This window comes from Amphiura filiformis, chromosome 6 (assembly GCF_039555335.1).
Source record: "Amphiura filiformis chromosome 6, Afil_fr2py, whole genome shotgun sequence".
Lineage (NCBI taxonomy): Eukaryota > Metazoa > Echinodermata > Ophiuroidea > Amphilepidida > Amphiuridae > Amphiura > Amphiura filiformis.
The window spans coordinates 29,965,966-29,988,381 of NC_092633.1; the positions used below are offsets into that span (position 1 = coordinate 29,965,966).

General features: G+C 35.8%; 1 protein-coding gene across 2 annotated transcripts in view; it reads left to right on the forward strand.

Moving 5' to 3' along the window:
- Window positions 1-411: 411 nt before the first annotated feature.
- LOC140155243 (protein phosphatase 1F-like) overlaps window positions 412-22,416 on the forward strand; it is a 28,515-nt gene continuing 6,510 nt past the window's right edge. Inside the window, exons 1-5 of one of the 2 annotated variants that reach the window (XM_072177997.1) lie at window positions 412-654; window positions 17,523-17,665; window positions 18,231-18,427; window positions 19,302-19,490; window positions 20,577-20,720. In XM_072177997.1, the coding sequence (XP_072034098.1) occupies window positions 467-654; window positions 17,523-17,665; window positions 18,231-18,427; window positions 19,302-19,490; window positions 20,577-20,720 (861 nt within the window). In that variant the 5' untranslated portion in view covers window positions 412-466. The remainder of the gene's footprint in view (window positions 655-17,522; window positions 17,666-18,230; window positions 18,428-19,301; window positions 19,491-20,576; window positions 20,721-22,416) is intronic. The other variant, XM_072177998.1, reaches the window with a different exon arrangement.

The following is a 22,416-nucleotide window of genomic DNA, read 5'->3' on the forward strand; positions in this document are numbered from 1 at the left end:
TGACTGTCTGATTGATTGATTGATTGATTGACTGTCTGATTGATTGATTGATTGATTGGTTGATTGATCGATCGATCGATCGATCGATTGATTGATTGATTGATTGATTGATTGATTGATTGATTGATTGATTGATTGAATGGGTAATTCAAAACAAAAACTTCATAAAACTTCATGTTAGAACTTTCCTCAAACTCAAAAGCTCTCAAAGCAGTTTATATTAAAAAAAATAGACATAGAGATGTATAATTTCATTCTCCATGATTCAAGAAACCGAGGGCCAAATCTACAAAGGTTGTGAAAGGGCCCGAGGAAAGGAGGGGGGGATGCATGGATAGCCGAGCAGAAGAACTATGCAATTTCAGTGACGTTTCAAAATTTCCCAATTTCTATGACGTCACCATTTTCGCCGCTTGCTCCACACGACAGAAGTTCCTTCCTGATTCTTACCCGATATACAGTGAAAATGGGCACCGCTCCGGAGGAACAGATTGCCGCTTTTAAGCAGTTTTTGACGGAATTTTCTGCTCTGCACCCTAATCCAATAGCAGAAGAAGATGCTATGCCGTTTAGGATCAATACTTTTCGCATGGCAGAGGACGAAGTGGAAGGGGAGTGTATGGACTGGGTACTTGAATATCTGCAAGACCGAAAGTAAGTTCGCGTATAAACACACACTCAGATCACTTTACTGTACTGCATTGCACATTGCTGCATGCATGCTGTGTCGAGCTGTCGTGAGACATGTATCTAGCCCAACAAGCATATGACAAGCATATGAGATTTCTGATGAGAATTTAAAGATTTAAATGTAAATATTATTGTCAATAACAAATTACGTGAATGCATACTTGCTGCCAATGTACGATAGTTTAGAAAGTTTTTTTTGCTCTCGCGTTTTTGCAAAAGCTTATCACGTCTCGCGCACTGCCGGTAGAATTTTCATTCATTGACTCAACTGGTCAGTACGGTACAGGCGCACAGACTTTTTACGAGACATACTTAACTTTTCCCGCAATAACAGGAATTCCTTTACCAACCGGACTTTGCTGTCCTGCAATCATGTCATAACAAGATATTATGATTTTATCATGCTCTTCGGGCTAAACGATCGAGTATCGCATGTTGTGAATAGCGCCATCGTGTTCAGCGTGAAAAGAACCCCTGAGTCGACCATGGCGGGGGGTTATGACAAAGTGGGATGTTACTGATATTTTGCTATTTCTTGTTTAAATAACAATTTTTTATTTGACTTATTTTAAACAAAATATATTTTATTTGTTCCAAGAAACAATTTCCAACAAACAATTTCCAACAACTGAGGAGTCAAATTTTACTACAGTTAATTTCCCGAATTATCGTGCTCACATTCGTGGAATTATTTATCGATAAGCTGCTAAAAAAAGTAGCATAATTTGCTGAAAACTGAATCAATTCCCACCGGATTTTTTTTCAGTGGGCGCCATGATGCTTATTAATATTCTGACGTAAAAAGGTCATAGGTTACCGTTGCGTATTTGCATAATTCGGAAAACTCCGGAAACTCCGCTGCTAAATTTCATGAATTCATAAATCCAAAGTGGGAAGCTTTTTCCGACCGATAATGGTGATGACGTCACCTAAAAATGAGCTATCTGCGCTTGCGCCGAGTGAAAATAACAGCGGCCGATTACACACTGCCGAATGCATACTTCGATTGTGTCCTCTCATGGAAGTTTTCACGTTATAACGGGACTTCCTTCAATGACCGGACTTTAGGGTACGGTGGGTAATAATAATTACGAATATTTAATAATGTCTGTTTTTTGCAAGACATCCGCTATTTAGACCGCTAATATATGTGCGCCCGTACTGCTGGTTGACTGGTGACCCGGAAGTGTTGCAAAATGGGAGTGGTTAAATGTGAAAGGTCAATAACTCGTTTACTGATTGGTCCATTGGTTATGAATATTAATTAAGCTTTATTACATTGTAGGCCAAAAAAAAAAGGTTTTTTATTATTCCGACTTTTTTCATGGTATTTTGAGAAAAAGTCTGATTTTCACCGATTTTTATGGAAAAAACTAAAAAATTTTTATTTTTTTTTAATAAAAAAATGTCCCCATTTCTTTTTTGTCAAAACGTAATTTCGCGATTTTTATGATGATGAAGTTGATAAGCTTATAATCACTCATTTTTGGGCTGAATCAAATTGCGTCCGACTGGACGCAACGGGTTGATCAAATTTGTTGAACATTGCGTCCAGCAATACAAAAATGTGTCTGGACGCAAGAATTCGCGTCCAGCTGGAGCCTTGATCAAGGACATAAAAAGGCAAGTCCTACCCGGGGCACTTAAATATAATTTGATGTAAGCATGTGTGAAAAAAAATGCGTGAAAAGGGGTGTTTTTTCTTGGTTTCATGTTACGCGCGTGACGCGTTAAGGGGGAAAAACCTTTTTACCCTGGCCATTTTAGATAAAACGAAGTTACGGTACAGCAAATTTTCATCGCTATGTCGAATCAGTTTTCAGCTCCAAACTTGGGAGTTCACGCAATATTTAAGTAAATTAAGGGGGTACTACACCCCTCTATAAATTTTTGTCTATTTTTGCATTTTTCTCAAAAACTAATATTACAGTGGTAACAAAAGTTATCTGTATTATAGGGGCAAGGAATCCAATTACTACACTGGAATTTCAGTGACCCAAGACAAGCGGTTCGTTATTTATGACAAGAAAAGTGGTACAGCAAGTATGTACCTCATATCCTATCATATTTACTGAACCGCTTGTCTTGAATCACTGAAATTAATTTGCTGATGTTTTCAACTCGTGCTTTGGCCCACTCGCTCAACACTAGAAGTGGAGCTCGCGGAACCACAGCGGATGTAGAGACTGATGTATCGGAAATTTGGAACCGATTCAGGATGTCAGCCGTGTGCAGAAGTTCACACGTGTTGTTGTCATCTGATGATTGATGATGAAAATGGCTTCAAAAAAAGCGACACACAGTTCATTCAGGGACCTTTTGGGGCGAGTAATTGTGCCAATATAAATGTTGCAAATGTTTCAGATGAAGAAGAAAATCATGAGTGTTTGTTAGATGAGGATTGAGGATAAATTCTGCATCAATTCGGACTCTGAAATGGACAATGGCAGGTGCAGATTGTGAGAACCCGGAAGTGTAATTGCGGTAGCAACAAAGTAGGGGTGTCTACGTTTGCACGTTTAACCAACCGTAAAATGCGCTATCTGTTTAGGAAAATCACTAACCGTTTAAACTTTAAAAAAAAAAAAAAAAAATTCGGCGACTTTAGAGAACCACTGGACCTACCGTATTGCCTGTAATAAACGCCCCGGAGGCGTTGCATTTTTTCAAAAGGGACGTTTTTATTGGAAATTAATTGAAAAAAGTGAAAAAATACTTTAAAATCTGGTTAAATTTCCCGATGGTGCTCCTGTAGAAAGGAGGGATTTACAAGTACACCTAATAATGGCAGCGCCCACAGAATAGCGTGATTTAATGATATTTTCGTGGTAAATACGACAAATTTACACCTGTAAGTGCATCATCAAGCAATGATCTGGTGAAATTCTACCATAAATTAGGCAATGAAATGGATGGAAGTTTGAGTCGAAGTAGGTTTTGTCCATATGCAATTGAATTTAGCGATCGTCAATGACATGACTGATGCAAGTTTTAAGCTTACTCAAAGTCAAACGATATGGCATGGAATTTGGAAATGTTTTTTGTCAATTTTTCATTGAAAAATTGGAGGGGGCATTTATCAGAGTAGGATTGTTTATTACAGATAATACGGTAGGTCCAGTCGTTCTCCAAAGTCACCGAAAACTAAAAAAAATGTTTTTTTAAATTTTTTTTAAAAAGATTTTTTTTACATACGTTTACACGGTTAACCAACCGGATTGTGGTCCTTTTTTACGGTTAGACAAATAACCGTTAATTTACACCCCTACAACAAAGCTTCCGAATTTGACAACTACAATGTTGAAAGCTTTGGTCACAAAAGGGTGGGGGTTCAATTTCTGGTAAAAGGGTGTATGGCTAAAAAAGCATGAGTGGAAAAATAAAAGGGTGGGTGTTTGACCCCTGACAAACAGTGAGTGTCCAAAGTCACCCCGGTTTACGGTTCCAAATCTGGCACTCTAATTTGATTATCGTGCACTTTCCTACTACCATAATTTTCCTTGGGTAAACCAGAAGTATAAATTTTTTTGTTTTCTGTGGAAAATTCTCACAAATTTACTAGCTTGAGAGGCGGGGCATGAAAATAATGTGAGGAATCGATGAAGTCCTAAAAATCTTGGAAGATTATCAGCGAAAGTGCACATAATATTTTCATCTCTCCACTGAACTAATGTATACAATGTATTGCCTTCATAAGCCGCTATACTCAAAGCAAAATTTATATGACGTCATTAAAATACGCATGTTTTATTGTAAGTGGTTATATTGCATTGATAGTACAGGATCCATGGTTAAAACCACACATAGTTATACAAATGTACATCATTTTGAATACAGGGTCTTGGGCAGGATTTGAAGGTTTGGGTAATTGGGTGTAAAAAAAACGGGTGTGTAAATTTAAGATTTGTGTACAAAGTATACAAACATGTAGACCATGTGGGCAAAAACTGGGTGTGTATTTACAAATTTGGGTGTGTAAAACACTCCCTACATGGCTGGCTGCCTAAGCTCTTGTTTTATATCACTCTACATTGTAGGCCTAGGATACTGTAAACATGAAATGAAATTGATCATATAACACATTAACAGAAAAGAAAAAAACTGGGAAAATTGCCAAGTTAACATATTTTTTAGAATCAGATTCGCGGATTTGCATCAAATCTGAAGGCTTGAGTAATTTTCGAAAAGATTGTTGTTTTTTCATGAAACTTGATGAAAATGATCAGCATTGAAAGCCAAAATTTTACATGGTCATCTTTGGTCAAATGATGAAAGATTGTTGGATTTTCATGAAATGCATTCAAACCCCAAATTGGTATCATTTCAAGGTTACCAAATGTAAATAAACCACATTTCTTACCACCGTGGTGTTACCCAGGCCTGGAAATAAGTCGGTCTGAACCAGGAGCCAAACATTTGGAAAAGCGGCTCCTGGTCCTGTAATTTTCTAGCGAACCAGGAGCCATTTTTAAAGAACCAGGAGTCGTTTTTCTGAAAGTATCAAAATGCTTATTTTTGTTATTTCTACAGCTTTCGATGCTCACCTGAGATGTTATCTGAACAGACTTTTATTTTATTTTATTTTATTTTATTTTATTTTATTTTATTTTATTTTATTTTATTTTATTTTATTTTATTTTATTTTATTTTATTTTATTTTATTTTATTTTATTTTTATTTTTAAATAATTTAATTTAATTTAATTTAATTTAATTTAATTTAATTTAATTTAATTTAATTTAATTTAATTTTTATTTATTTAATTTTATTTAATTTTGTCTTTTTTTCATGATTTTATGAAAAACAATATCTAGAAACACATCGTCAAAATTCAAGATGGCGCCTTCATGATCGCGATCATCGTGATCAGCTAACCAGAAAACAAGGCAAAATACTGCCAAAAGTATGAACCCTGAAGGCAAATATCAAGGAAAATTGGCAAAATATTAGGTAAAAGATAAGATTTGGCACTGCATTTTGTTGAAAATACATTGGAAATGGCCAATATTTTGAGTGGAAATGAGCTTGCCTGACGAAGTTTTACTGGGTCATTTCCTGGGCACTGAACTTGTCAAAATGGAGCAATAATGGTCATATATACCGGGCGCAAAATTCAGATTTTCTCTGGCGCCTGGGCGGTAATTCTGGTTGGATCCAGGCGCCAAAACTCGGTAACCGTGGGGTAAAATCGCCGGCGCCTGCTTGTTTCAGGCTTGGTGTTACCGTATATCCTCGAGTAGTCCGCCTTCAATTAAACGCCCCCACCATTTTTTTCAACCAAGATGTCAAAACTGCTGACATTTCCATGCTATCTTGTTTAGTACCAATTAAGGTGCACACACGATCGCTAAATGGCATCGGTAGTTGGCGAAGTCTGATCGTTAACCCAGAAGTGAACCGGAAGTAGTCATAGTTCAAAAGTTCATAGTTCGTCATTTCAGCTTGAGCTTTACCTTGAACGAATTTAATAGGAATTCTCATTCTAAAAATGACCTCTAATAAACGCCCCCTTTTGTAATAATATGCAATGCCCTCGGAGGCGACTATTTCAAGGAAATACGGTATTTTAAACTGTTATGATTTGGTAGTTCACAACATCTTGCATAATGGTAGTAAGCTTTGGCAAAAATTGCATTGATCATTTCATTGCGTAGTGTGTAGAAGAATTCAAATATCACAGATATATTTTGTAGGTCCTGTGGTTCTTGAGTTATGTTGTAAAGAGGGCTGAAACAACAACACTTTTGTAAAACATATAACTCATTCACAACAATAAATCAAGCAAGTTTTCAAAGTATATGATTGGTAGAATGAACTTTTTCAAAGCATCAAAGTGATATATATTTCAAACATTGATTTAGAATTGGATAATGAAAATTCATTTTGTTTTGCCTGCTTCAACCAACAATACCTAGTCTACCCTTAAAAGTATTGTGAATATGATTAATAGTTGTGAACAGGCCCATTTTTGACCCAAAAAGTCCCAATTGCGAGCGCAGCATGTGAAAAAATTGTGATTTTTTTATGCCTTTTTTGGTAAAAAAAAGGTCCAAATTTTGGAAAGCAAAATCTGCCCCTCCCTTAGTCCAAAAAGGTCCAAATTTGGAAAAAAAGTCCCTTTTTTCAAAATCAGCCCCCAAAAAAAAAATCATGGTTACGGGCCTGGTTGTGAAGCTATAGGCCTAAGGGCCAAGTTATTTTTTTTTAGGTCTTTGTACATTGCTGCATCTGATTAGTAAACTTGACCTTCCATTCAGTATTGATTCTGTTTGTCAAAATTGATATGGTTGAGAACTTTGAACATTCATTTCATCATGAAGATGATTATTTGCTATCACCATGCCTGTACTGGAACAGCTTGAAATACACATCACAAATGTACTGTGTACTCTTTATGGAGAGGTGCCAAAGTACATACATGTACTAAGTTAGGGGCAGGGATGTTATACAGAGATAATATACAAAGTGATAATTGACTAGTATTTCATAGCAAACTGTTTTAATTATGATTCAAAAAGCAAGTGCTCCCCTATTTTACAGTGCACAAAACTCAGTATTAAAAGTATAAGCCTTGGGACTAATTCACTAATTGGGCAAGTTTGCAAATGTTGATTGGTTGTCATGGAAACAACTAACAGGATAACTCCGTGAGCTGTTGGTGTTGAGTGGCTGACAGGATATTGGGCCTGGATAGTGTCTTTTTTTTGCCCCTTGATCATGTTGATGAGATGAAGAGCTGTTGGAACTAAAGTGAGAAACTATGAGATCACCTGTATTGAAATACAATATCACAATATTACAGATTGATGAACAAACCCACAAAGATTATCTGGCTGAATTCCCTTACAATAATGTACATATCAGCAATTATCATGATTCCAAATGGGGTTGTTAACCAACTAAGGACACTGCTTTTTGCTATCGGAAGTTTAAGCAACTAAAAAGGAGAGAAGATAAACAAAGAAGTAGGGCTCAACCGATATGGCATTTGTCTATCCGATATTTCGATATAAATTTAATAATATCAGCAGATTATATCCAATCCGATATCGGTAAAAAAAATCAGCCCCCCTTTTTTTTTTTTTTTCAGCAACTTTGGAGAACCACTTGACCTAGATTCTGAAGTGCTGAGGCTACTTAGGTTCATTCACAGTTAATTTGAAAAAAAAATTTAATTAAAAATTACTAAAAAATTAGTTTTTTATCCTTTTTATGCAAACTATTTAAAGGGGGGTAACCCTATTGGTTTTGGATATGGATTGTCTTTAAAATTACATAATAATATCAAATATCGCCTCCTTTATGCTGCTTTGTGAAACAACGAGAGCATTTTCAGCTTAAATGTGAATAAATAGCCAAATTTGCAATCCAATACCTTGGTATACGTGAATTGCATTCTGGGCAGGCAATGACTTAATGCTGACATGCTGTACAATGCCCGCCCGTATTGAACGGAAAATGGTTTTTTTTCGTACTGCTTCAGAAAAAAAAGGAAACAAAATATATTTCCCTTGCAATATGTACATTTCAAATGAATATAAAAAAGTTTGGGTAAAATGGAGAGGAAAAAAACCCTTCCGAGACCGGCTTTTGAACCGGGTACCTCTCTGGTAAAAAACAAACGCGCTAGCCCATCGAGCTATTTAGCACACCACGCTCACCGCTGCCGTTTTCATCACTATATACGGCGCACCGCCTCCTCAGCAGTTAGTGTGGTTCGCTTTTTTCACAGAATATGTATGACGCGAAACCAAAGTAGCTGTTGCGGTGACTGATATTTCGCTCATAATTCCCTCCCAGAAATCCAAAGTATTTACCATTGTTTACAAACTGGTATACCTGTAAAACCGCTGTGATTCATGATTTTCGAAATACATCGACTTGGAGCGCCAAATTTCAGGATAGTAATGAGAAAAATAGTATCTATTATGTGATACCAAAACCTCATCAACAATGAAAAAATCGGGGATGATGCTGTCGATCGGGTTACGGACCTTTAACTATTAAAAGTTTACCTCTTCATCTACAATGTATCACATATTATAGATGCATTGGTTTCCATGCATTTATAATATGTGATAGATGAAGGAAAACACAAGTTAATGGTTTGCATGTTTAAGGATAACAATCTGTAATTAAAAAAAAATTGTTTTTAAATTAACTGTGAATGATCAATTTATTATTTTTGAAAGAAATTAGGTGCAATTGGAAAAGTTGCAACATTGTCACTGTTGCATGTATGTAAAACAATTTGTGGGTATCAACCAGGCACATTGCTCTACTGAAGTGAAAATACCGTGATCAATGTGGGTATTACCCCATTGATGACACCATGGACTGATGACACATTGACAGGTGCTCACTTACTATTACTGTATTCATTCCAATAAGCGCATAACAAAGTCATTTTTGGTGGGCCCTTATGTTTTGCATGGTTTACCTAATTTTTTTCATAACATAACAATGTATTAATCTGGAGACAAATTTACGTACCGGTATCATGTTTAAAAGGGTCCTGAGACGTTTTAGTAGCTTTTCTGATGCAGAAAATGTATTGCAAGTTTACACAGGACTTCTAATCCCCCAGCTATTTCACTGTATCAAGGTCTGTCACTTCAACATTAATGGAACCCTTTAGCAAATTGGAAATACCCTGGGTGGGCGCTTTGCAACTTTTCAAATTGCACAGATTTTCGAAAAATTGTAAAATCTTTTATCACAGTCACAGGTGAGTTATCATTCATTATTCAAACTACAGCTAAATAACATATTTTTTTAAAGAGCTCCCCGTACACTAAATTTCAGTTATAAAATTCTTCATGCAATGTTACTTTTAATCATCATACAATCAATATACGGTACAAATTTTAATCCTAACAAGGCAAGTTTTAGGCAACCTTTCTTTAGTTCACTTTAAAAATAATTCCAGTATTACAGTCTACATATTTCAACCATTAGAAATTCAGGTGTAAAATCACCAGCATTGTTGGGAAAATACAAAATTCTATTTTTAGTCATGACTTGACACAAAGCGTAATAATATGACTGGTCTTTTTCCTAGGGTCTGTGCTCAAAATGGTGCAGCATAATATTGTATACCTGTGTGTGGTACTTTCCCAGCTCAATATAATAGTGGTGATATCATATTGTAATTACCAGTACAGGACAATATTTCATCATAACCCTATCATCTGATAACTACCGCACTAATGACTGGCACTATATATCGCAAATGAGTTCGCACTTCGGTCAGCCATAAACATAAAGTTTTGACCAGTATTTTTTAACTGTTATATTTTCACAAAGTCTGTTTACAAAAATTGGATATAATATCGGCTTCCTTTAGCTGTATTATGCAACAATACACATTGACAAAATAAGGTATTTATGGGCTATTTCATTATAAATGACAACATTGAGTCCCAAAAGGGGTCAAAATTCAAACTCATTTATTTCATGCAAATTCATTATCATTTCAAAGTTCAGATGGTGTGTCAATAATTCTCAAAATATTAGAGCGCCAAACCCTCAGGAACCATTAAAAAATTAAATTGAATTTTTGCTGTGTAAAACATAGCTGCCGCCTGAGGGGACATTTTTTAAACAATTTAATACACAACTTTGAAAGAGTATATGTAACCAACATTGGGTTCATACTTATTCATATTTAGTCTGTAATAATTGTTGTATGTTCCTTTACACTTCAGTGTCTTAAATATGCCAGTTTCAATATAAAACAATTAGTAAATTGATACTAATCCAGATAAATGGTGCAAAATTACTACATATTTTAAGGATAAACTTTATCTTCACATGAAAAATTCATGAAATAGTCATTTTGTCCTGCCCAATAGCTACACTGATGCATAAGTGAGTATTCTGCGTCAATCTGTTGTACTAGTCATGGAAAACCTAAAATAAAAGACCCCTCCTGTGTCATTTGTTCTGGATAGGACACATTTTTTAACACATAATAAAGCATACTTTAACTTTAGAAATAGCTGCATCAATATTATTGCATCAATATTATTGCATAAAAGATCCCCAGCATTTAAAATCCACTACAAACAGGGTTAATATTCTGGTTAAATTAGGAATATTGCAATTTTAGCTAACCAAGTTCAATGCAGAATAATATCATATGTGTTCTCAACAACTGGACAATAATTTGAACACTAAAGTGGTTTGTAAGCATAATTTGCAATAAAATGCAAAAATTTCTTGTGGGTTTGGCTCTTTGAAATTTTTTTATTTTTAGTTTGTTTACCAATTCATGGAAATGACATAATTGTGCTGGAGAGGACATTTGTTAAATTGCAAACAGAATCGTGGATACAGGCTTGCAAAAATGCAACAAATACCAAATCATGTGCCACCTTGGTAGAAGGAAGACCACTCTTCCTCTACAAATTTCACATTCTATGATATAATCCTTCTTATTTCAACAATTAGTAATTAACTTCAGTTCTGGAGAGGACAAATTTTAACGCGGAACTGTGGTATCAAGAACAAGTGGTCTACTGTATGTAAAATAAATGAATTCCTCAATCAGTGCCCTGTCCCATCAATTGGTAATATAACACAGATTATACAGGTAGGGTAAGGGTTTATATTTCCTCTTTAATGTTAACAAAAATGGAGGCATGAATTGGAGAGGACACTCATTTTTTTTTTTTTTTCAAAATGCCAATTTTGCAAGAATCTACGGAATTTTAACATTTTTGCACCAATTTTCACCATTCAACTTGCATGATGTTCCACACATATCATATTTTCATTGCAACAAGCACATTGCCATAGAATGTACCTAATTTTTCAAAGAATTAATTCAGAATACATGGGCAAAATGAAATGGGACTCCAAAATTGGGTTAAAATGTACCTTTTGGCAATTTTTTATACAAAAAATAGACAGAATTCTGTAAAAATGCTCATGTAGCTTGTAGTTTGTGGCATACTTAGAATTAAGTTAATAACACTGCATTATCACCCTAATTATATCAACCAGATATGATAAAAGCCATTTTTGTGAAGGTGTCATTTATAATGAAATAGCCCTTATACCAATACTGGAAACTAAATGTGTACATTACCTGTGTATAACCTCACACCTTGATAAATTTGTGTCATTTTCAAGATAATATTTTTGAAAATTTCCATAGCACATTAATAAAATGAGATATTTTGAAACAATTAAACAATTACCCGGTAATAAAAAGATTGTATGCAAATCATACATCTGCTATGTAATTTTAGAGCATACAAATTTGTCAAATAATTATTAATATTTTTCATCATATCATAGACTGTGGTCTATATCACTCGGATCTAAAAACCTTTGCATACAGGTACTTTAGATTCATGCTGTGGATAGAATGTACTATTTTTATGAGAATATCGGACCAATTTTAAATAAGTCTTTATTTTAATTCTCAAAATTTGAACCCTAGATAAAAATAGAAGTTGTGATAAATAAATGTTTAGATGTTTGGTGATGACACTGTGATATGAATCAGTGGGATATTACCACTGCAGTGAGATTGTGACATCAGTAGAAACCAGATCTGTCTGTGTGTGTGTGCAGGTCTGATTGTCAGATATACTCAGACACAGGAATGGATGGAAATAACCATGATTACAGCATGGGTCTTTCCCTTTAATTATAATATAATTGGTTAGGTCAGCTTGTACACACAGGCATTACAGAATTCATCAACTGAATATATTTGGATCTTACACTGATATGCATCGAGGCCTCATGTATGAGTCTCTATCTTTCCAAAATGGGAAATCCCAAATGAAATGTATGGCAAATATATTTGGATCCTATATGTATGCTGATATACATTCAGTTTTTATGTACTTCAAGGCCTCATACCCGGCCTCACACACGAACGAGTCTCTATTTTGCCAAAATGGGATTTCCCAAATGAAAAGTATGGAGAGCAATTTTTGGTATAAAATTAAAAACCTTTCACCAGATTTGTTGTGCATGAAACTTGAAAGTGTGTACAATTTTAACTAAGTTGCACAACGCTTACCCAACCCTTTCATTTACATACCTTTACATTGTAGAACAGGACCAGAATTAAGGGGGGGGGGTAACATACCAAGATTTGGGTTGTGGTAGTAGGCCTAAATCCAAAAGCAGGGTTTAGTTCTCAGCAAGTCTATATTTTAAATAGGTCACTTAATTTTATGTACGGCATAATCATCATCATCAACTGACTTGTGCATCAGGTTTAGGTCATGCATCAAAACATTCATTACAATAATTGCCAATGCACTGCAGACTTGCTTTATCAATTGATCATCATTATACAAACATTGATTAAATTAATACTGTCAATAACTGAAATAAAAAATCCCATGCACTTTTAACAGTTTGTGCAGTATGGAAATACCTGGGCTCAAAATAAAAATGATGTCATGCATGATACAGAGCTATAATCTTACCGATCCAACCAACATATATCTGTGGTTCCATCAAAGATACTCAGTTCCATGCTTCTTTGGCATATAATGTAGATCCCATATTTGTAATTAATTATTGTACATGTTCGATGTACATGTCTGGTGGAAATACGAATTTAAAGCATACTGTTAGTGACCTACTTCAATTACTGGTTACAGAGGCCCAGAGCAGAGAGGGTATTTTTCTTATACAGACTTCTTCTCTACACATGTACTAGGCAAAAAGGCCAGGAACAATTTTGGTTTGTAACTTGGGGAAGCAAAAGATATGATGAAGTCCTAGATACAACATTAATGTATTTTGTGTGATGAACACTGAACAGAACTGTTTTTGTTGGGGAGGGAGGGATGCAGGTAAAAAATTGTGAGTTCTTTTCTTATTCAGAAAAGCATCTATGTTATTAGGTGGGTCACCAGCTCTAGTCTCCAAGTCATGTGGTTTCTAGGAATGTTCTCTGTATTCCTAAACCATGTGACTTGGTGATAATTTGAAGTTGCCTCCACTTGAGATGAGTCTGGTATTTATTCCCAGCAATTATGTAAAAAGAGACACATGTAGCAGCCGACAAGTGCATCGTTTTGATATGGATGTACACATACATGTTGGCATCACATGGTTTTCATAGTGAGCTTATTAAGTGGTTGGTCTTATGCAATATAATTATCTGCTTTTTCTGCCACTAGCATTAACACAAGTTAGCACAAGATGTCAGAAATACACATTTGCTACAATGTACATGTACTTGTATGTCTGCATACTGAGTGTTTCAAATCAAAAGTATAGCAGACAAAGTTCACCTACCCTAGATCATAGAAGCCTGGATATTTCACTGTAACAGCACAGAATAAACACAAACCTGTGTACAAAGTCCTTTAGTTCTCTACTAGACTGACCCTTGGGTACTGTAAGGCCTAAAAATACTGGGCACATTTTTTTCAAATGTTTTTTTAAACAACACTTAGAATATATTTCTGTTATAGAGATGCACATTGCACATGTATGTATGATTATTGCCAGAAGCAGAAGCCCTTAAATAATCGCAATTATGATCAAAGGTGTTTTGGTGTAGTATTTTGTTCACAGCAAAGTCTGATAGTGATGAAATTTTGCTTTAAAAGATGTGTAGGCCTATAGTATATTGGTATACTATAGTGAGTATGTGTGTACCTGCCAGACTTGTAGTGTGAGTACTTTTTCTGAGTACGAGTACCTTGGCCATGAGTACGAGTACGAGTATGAGTACTTGGCCATGAGTACGAGTACGAGTACAGCAAAATTATTACGCATTTGTAGCACGTAGTACTTAGGCATGAGTACTGAGTACTGAGTATTGATGCATGAGTACAAGTACGCAGTACGAGTACTTAGGCGTATATATAAATGTTTCTTGTCCAGGCCTTTTTTTTCTTCAGAAAGGATAAGGGAGGGATTTACTATTTATGTTGAATTTCCAATACCAGATATATATTACCAAGGAGGGGGCCTTGAATTTATTAATTCCCATTCTATTATAGTCTGGGGGGTCAAGTAGGTAGTAGTGCAAAATGGGTTTGAAAGTGACAACCAGTATACTTCAGAACACTTTTTACAATGAAAATTATTTGTGCAACAGAGTTATTAAGCAAAAAAAAAAAAAAACATAAACAAAAAAAATGGTCAAGAATTGTCCAAAAAGGAGGTGGGCGGGTAGGAGAATCATTTATGTATTTTATTTTACTTATGCTCAAGGGGGATTAAAGAAAGAAATAACTTTACGAAAAAAAAAAAAAAAACAACATATCCAATATTTTGATAATAATAAAATTTTGATAATGACATAAATTATTAGACATTTACTAGTACAATTGCTTGGTAACAATGGGGTAACAATCAACAACAATAAATAATAGTATTATATTTATCATATAATCAGTATTATTTCAATAAGACAGTTTTAAAACATAGTAATAATCTCATTTATTTATTTTGCTGATGACTGATGACCCAACGATTTTGAGACAATAGATTTAGAAAATACAATTTGAAAACAAACAAAAATGTCTTACTCTCAGAATCCATGAAAATATCATGTGCTCAACATTATAGATACACATTGTACATGTAGGCCTATGTGTAGACCTGTAAATATAACTTTGTGCACATCATGACTTACAAGTGCAATATACATGTACCTGCAGTAGGGCCTGAATGGGCAAGACAAGAAAATACAGTCAGATCTTATGTGATAGATTGATAGTAACAACTTACAGGAAAACTATCGTGAGTATTTTTTACGAGTACGAGTATTTTTTCATGAGTACGAGTAGATTGGCATGAGTACGAGTACGAGTACTGCAAAATTCCAAACCATGAGTATGAGTACGAGTATGAGTACTTGGTCATGAGTACGAGTATTGATGCACGAGTACGAGTACCAAAAAAGTACTCGTACGAGTATTGTACTCGAGTACTACAAGTCTGGTACCTGCAAGTCACAAACTTTAGATGCATTGCTTTTTAATATGGCTTGTACCTAAAATAGGGAAGTATTGTAATTTTTCTGAATCGCAAAAAGCACCGGTAAGTTGACTGTATGTATATACACATATACAGCTGCATACAGCTGTACCGGTATTCTTACTATTAATTCCATTTCACTTCCTGGTTGGTGACAAAATAATATTTGTATTCTGGATATGATGGTAATTCCCTGCATGAGCTTCATACATGTAGGCAATAGGCATGCCACATGAACATGTACTTGAAGGATAACTTGGTAGTTTTTACGGTGTATTAAAAAAACCCAATGTCAACCAACCTTAATCCTACATGAGCATCTGTCTATAGGTGAAGAGGAGAAAGAAAGATGAAGAAAAATATGGGGAAGAAGGTGCATTTAAACATGCAGCCGGTGTTTTGCATTTACAAGAGAAAGAGAAACATCATCAACTGTGTGCATTTTTGCCAGTTTATATTTAGTTCAGCATTTTTTCGATAGTAACATGTGGAATGCTATGGAAGGTTCACAACAGGGTTAGAGTGTTCCTCCAGGCACTGAGTGCTCTTGTTCAATGGATAAACTGTGTTAGGATCAACTGTTACCATAACAGGCCAGGAATTATAAATGGTTACCATGGTAAGGCTAAACAGTAAACAGTCAAGACAAGTGTATTGTTGAATCCAGTCATGGTTATTGGGAAGACAACGTGCCTTGGGATTGATGAGGCAAGCCCTAGTATGTTCTTCTTGAATTAAAACAGGTTATTAATCCACTTGATATATAATCAGCTGATTAAAAGCCAGAAAATACAGATATTTGAATATAAGAAGAGAAAATGAGTAAAATCAGTGTTAGTATTTATTGTTTGAAGGCCAAGTGAACTTGTTGAGTACTCTATAAGTGGTAATTTTCGCGTACAGTTATTTTCGCGATTTGGAGTGAGAGACACATTTTCGCGAATGTTATTTTCGCGATTTCCCAGTCCTTTCCTATACTTGTAATACATTATTGCATACATTCGCGAGGTGTTATTTTCGCGGTTAGAGCTCTAATCGGGAAATTCGCGAAAATAAAACCCTCGCGAAAATTACCACTTATACAGTACTGTATTGAGGGATATGGGTCATTAACTTGACTTGGCAATATATTAGATTCCTTGCTGTATTTTACCTTACCGTATAGGACCTACAGTGATATAGGCCATGTTGGAGTGTACTTGATTTCTTGTTATTGCTGTGAGGTACACATAAACAAAATGTTGGTTTTTAATTATTTTGTCTTTTGTTTGGGGGAAGATAATGCCCAGAGTTACATGTTCAATGAGCGTTATAATGGGAAGGGGAAATCAGGAGTTCAAAAAGAGTTCAGAGAAGAAATAACGTGGGAAACAAAGGGAATATAAAAGGGGAAACATACATGTAGTAACGGTTCTACCTTGTTGATGGCAAAGAGTTATTCTTGTGACCAAAAAATAAAATGTTCAGAGTTCTGGTTTGTGTTGTGATTTCGATTGTGTGCCTCTGTTGTACAACAGATGCAATTGTTCAAACAATCACATACCATCCCGTACTTATTCGTAACATTTGTTGCACTGCAAATTAACTTGTGAAGATTTACAATACTACACCATTTTGCAAAGACCTTTCTGCACTAGCTGACTGATCGCGTAATGAACTTGATCATAACGGCGTTACACGATGCTGTGCAGATTAATGGACGAATGAGGTGCCGATGTGATGAACAACCACTAAATGTTTACACCATAAACTGCACCAAATCGGACAGTGCAAACTTTTTTGGAAGTGTTATTTCAGACAATACCCATAAAATTGTGATAAGAAATTCATGTAAAATTTTTTGTTCCTTTTGTCTTATCTAGCCATGCCCCACCAGTGTTGGCCGCAGCCATAGCCCGTCATATAGCAGATAAAGTTCTTGCAGAGAATCTAGACACATACCTTGAAGAAAAACTGGTAGAACAACCTCAATGGGAAGGGGAAGAACCTGTAGCTGATGAACAATGTAAGTTGACCACTTCATACTTTCCAGTATTGGTATTGAGACTGCTATCTTGTGTAGCACTTGTTCAGTGCCTGTATGGGACCATGACAACCCCTCTCTGAGCGCCTCGTTGGCCGTTACGCGGCCATGCACGCTTCGCGAGCGCACCCCCCTTGAGGAACTAGAACTAGTTCTAATCTTGTGTTGACAAACCAAGTCGGGAGTCATGAAATCTAAGTCTGCGAAATGTAGTTTACAAAGTTTGGATTTTGCGTAAAAAGAGCTGATTTCCCCCATATTCTGCTCACACATGTGTTCTTGGTTCGGTATCACTTTTACATTAATTGAGCTGCCTTCACTAAAGTATAATATTATTTTCTAATGTGGTTATAAAAGTGCATGCTCTGTGGTAACCAGTTACGTGATGGACATTTAGTAATTTTGATACATGTATGTCTACTGTGAATGATGGATAGTAGAGGTGATATTACATGGTGTTGAAATTGCCTCTCAGTTACTTTTATATTATGTGTAAAATTATGTTAATTACTACTTTATAATAAAATACAATATTTTCACTTTGTAGTGCTGGATGCAATGAAGTTATCCAGGCATGTGTTAAGTATGGTACATGAAACCTGTGTGAAATGGAAGGCAGAGCTACCACCCATCAAACCACCTACAATACCTATCTACTCAATACACGCTATCAAGAACACAAGGAGAAAAATGGAAGATAAGCATGTCATCATTCCAGATTTGAACACACTTTTTAATTTCAAGGTAAGTGTTAATAGTTTCATAGATGATTGGCTATTGGAAGCACAAACATGATCTGCACTAGTGGCAGAGGTCATTGCCTCATTGAGGAGTGATTTCCCAAAATGATGATTGCCCTTGTGGTATAACATGGAGCCGATAGCGCATCACTAAACTCATGATCAAGGGGATTTAAAGCCATATTGTAACATTTGCAGAGGACACCCTCAATATTTTTTTAAATTCTGTTTTTTACATGATTATAATGTACTTTATTAAACTAACATGCTCTGCAAAAATCAAGACTTTAGGTGCTGTAGTTTTGTCAAAATCAAAGATTTTGAATAAAGCGCAGGAACCGTTGTTTAATTATTATGATGGAAATATTAGTTGAACATGTACGTGATGTTCATAACACAGTATGTACATCGCGTGCGGGATGTTATACACACGTCAAGAATCTCTGCATGACCCACTGAGTGATACTTATTAGCAACATTGGCACTGGTAGTAAATTCCAGTTTTCTTTGCTTTACCTTGAGGGGACATATCTGACAGTAAACGCTATCATTTTATGGAGAACAAGTACTAATCTATTTTTATGGAAATGTTACAATATGGCTTTGGGAAGAAATTAACCAATCATGAATCAGGGATGGGAATACTAAATGAGTTTGTGTTCCAATGTAGAAAAGCAAAAATAAATCTGAATCGATATAGTCTTGAAACAGAACATTAGATGTGTTTCAATGTCTTGTGTCATACCCAATAACATACCCTTGTAAAGGCCTATGACCACTCAACACTATCCATGACTCTGTATCAATAGTGCAATAGATGGATTAATAGATACATGTAGGATAATGAAATAATTCTGTCTATGTACTTTTGTTAACAGGATAGCAAGACAAGAGGATTCTACGCAGTATATGATGGCCATGGTGGTATCGAAGCAGCCAACTTCACAGCAGCACATCTTCATTGCCACGTAGTCAAGCAGCCAGAGTTTAAGGAAGATCCATCGAGTGCCTTGGCCAAAGGATTCAGAGCTGTAGATGATGCCTTCATTATGAAAGCAAAGAGAGAGGTGAGGAGTGCACAACTGGCATCTGTCCACATCAACATGGGTGTGGAAACTTGAAAGGGGCATGGTACAAGTTTGGTAGCATCATCCCTAGTTTATCTATAAAAAAAAAGAGGATTTTGGTACCAGATGAAAAAGTCATTGCAGAAAATAGCTTAAACTGTCTTTTCACATTAAAAAAAAAAAAATTTGAGGAATTACCTCAGAGGCGAATTAGGAGATTAAATGCACATGTATGTATAAGTCCCTGTGATTTTATGGAGTCACGTTTCTGGTGTAATTATGTACTAGGGCCGATTGTTCTTTCACCTGTGTCTAGCAAACCAGGGTGTTGATTGCCTTGGGAGAAAATACAATGACAGATATGCAGTAAGCATATGTTTTTCCTCTCACCCTTCATTGTACATTTTACCCTCATTAACAACAATGCACATCTCCTTGTTCATCTCTGATTACTTTCTACCAAAACTAGGTGCTGGCTTGTTCAAAGGGAACATGTTTTAAAACCTGATTCTCCAGCACTGAGATTTAATCCCATGCATTCCAAATAGTTCAATTGAAAATAGGGGAAGGGGAACATAATCATGGTCAAGCTCAATTGTACAAATGTATTTAGTATTCGTGAATTTTTCTATTTTGCAGTGTTATTTAATGTTTATTATTGAGGAAATTTTGTGTTATTTGTGTGAAGTTACACAAATTACATATTTGTGTGAAGTTACACAAATTATATTAAAGTTCTATTTAGATTTCCTTTTACAAATTAAGCGTACTGCTAGCCGTCCAGCGCGTATTATTTGCACAAGGTCCAATGCACACGCTTGACGTCGCGCACGTATAAGCTGTCAAAGGAAATCTGAATAATACTTTACATGGAGGTTACCTCCTTAGTACCTAATCAGGTAAATGCTCCATCTTGGTGGAGAGGCAAGTGGTTTTCAAAACAATTCTGTAGCTACAGATGCGAGAGTCATAACCTCTGACCCTTAATAATGAGTCCAACCCTCAAACCCTAGCACCACCATTCCCACATGTAGGCATGATCTAATCAATTATATGTTGAGACAAACTGTTTTGTTTGTGTTGCAGGGTTTACGCAGTGGTACCACAGGGGTAGTGGCTCTTCTTGAACCTGATGCTGTACACATAGCATGGTTAGGGGACTCTCAGGTTATGCTACTAAAAGATGGCTTACCAGAAGTAGTAATGGAACCACACAAACCAGAGAGGCCTGTAAGTATGGAAGCCGCCAAGAACTGTTTTCCCCTTCTGTTTTTTGCATATTGCTGAAAGTGTTATATCAATACTGTATTTGATCAGTACCAAATAGGTGGACCTTGCTGCTGCACCTTTTTTATCACTTGTAAAATGAGGACCGCTGCAATATATGTTGGAAAGTTTTTGATATACACTGTTCTCAACTTTACTGGTGTAAATTGGGTTATTTCAGCAATATTCATGTCAAGCCAGTATTTTTTTGGGATGATCAAAGTATAGATGAGTTGACATCATTGTTTATCAACAAAGGCAAGGGACTGGTCTATTGATATGCTTGAGTGAACTTCATACAACCAGTACACTGCTCAATGGCCTTATTGTGATGTTCCTGTGGGAAACAACTACCATAAGTTACAGTTCCCACACTGTGACTTGGGACCATTAGGGGTCCAGTTCACTCAACTTGACAAATCTTCTCTCGAGTCTTGAAATCCATCGTAACCTTCGATGCATCGTAAAATCCATTTCACAAAAATGATTTACGATCAGTACCCTTTGTAAGTAATAGGGATTTACTACAGGGACCCTTAATAAAGTTAGTAAAACTAGTAAAAGGGTATGCGAATGGTACGAAGGGTTAAAAGCTTAGTGAAATGGACCTTAAATCCACTGTAATAACCTGATCTGTTGTGCAGTTTGATGAAATATCTTATTAGAAATCTTGGTAAATGAATTCAGTGCTGCAGTTGACCTTTTCATTAAACATTGGAAACTGTAGGGTACCAATTATTTTGAAATAGTTTGTACTGAATTTTAGAATAAGAAAATTCAGAAAAATTATAATATTGGAGCTCAAATATACAGCTACAGAATTGATTCAGTTAATAGATTGGGCTATTACCATGATTACAGTTGAAATCCATTACACCCCCCTGTTGAAGGCATGACCTTAATCTCCCGCACAGGGGTTTTCAATTAGAGTTACCCATTCAAGTAACCCCATTTGAAATACACACTCCCTGTGTAGAAGATTAAGATCATGTCCTCCATAGGGGGTGTATTATTTTAACTGGATTCTTACTGGAGTAGCCCATGTTCATCTTGAAAAGTATTAATCGCTTTGATTGCTCTATGTTTGCTAGCATGAAAGCTATTGAAAATGTGTGTGTGTGGAAGACTAACAAGTGCATGCATGTTACGTGTGTGTGCAATAAGGTCTGTCTCGTCTCAAGTTGAGAGTAACACCATGTTGGATTTCACAGTGGCAAATTAGTATCGTGCATGTTAACTTAATCTGGCCAATTCAAATCTGCCACTGTGAAAACCAATGTGGCGTTACTCTCAACATGAGACGAGACAGGCTATAGCGTGCATTAATTTTTAGTGTCCATGATAGAAACCATGTAGATATGCAATATGTGTGGAGATGACCAAACCAGACAACTAGAAATCAGTCATATCCATGTGAGAAGAGGATTATATGCGCAGCGCATGTCATATGCTTATAAAAAACTGCTTACTTTGGCTGATTCAGTTCACTAAATATGGCTGAATATATCCACAATTTAAGTTCCCCCTAATGCTTTTGAAATAAATTTAAAAAAAATATGTGTTTTACACATCTGGACCAATTTGTAGCACCACACATCATTGCATTTGGTCACAATGGTTCATTTATGTAAAACATTGGAGCCATTTAGAAACTTGCACC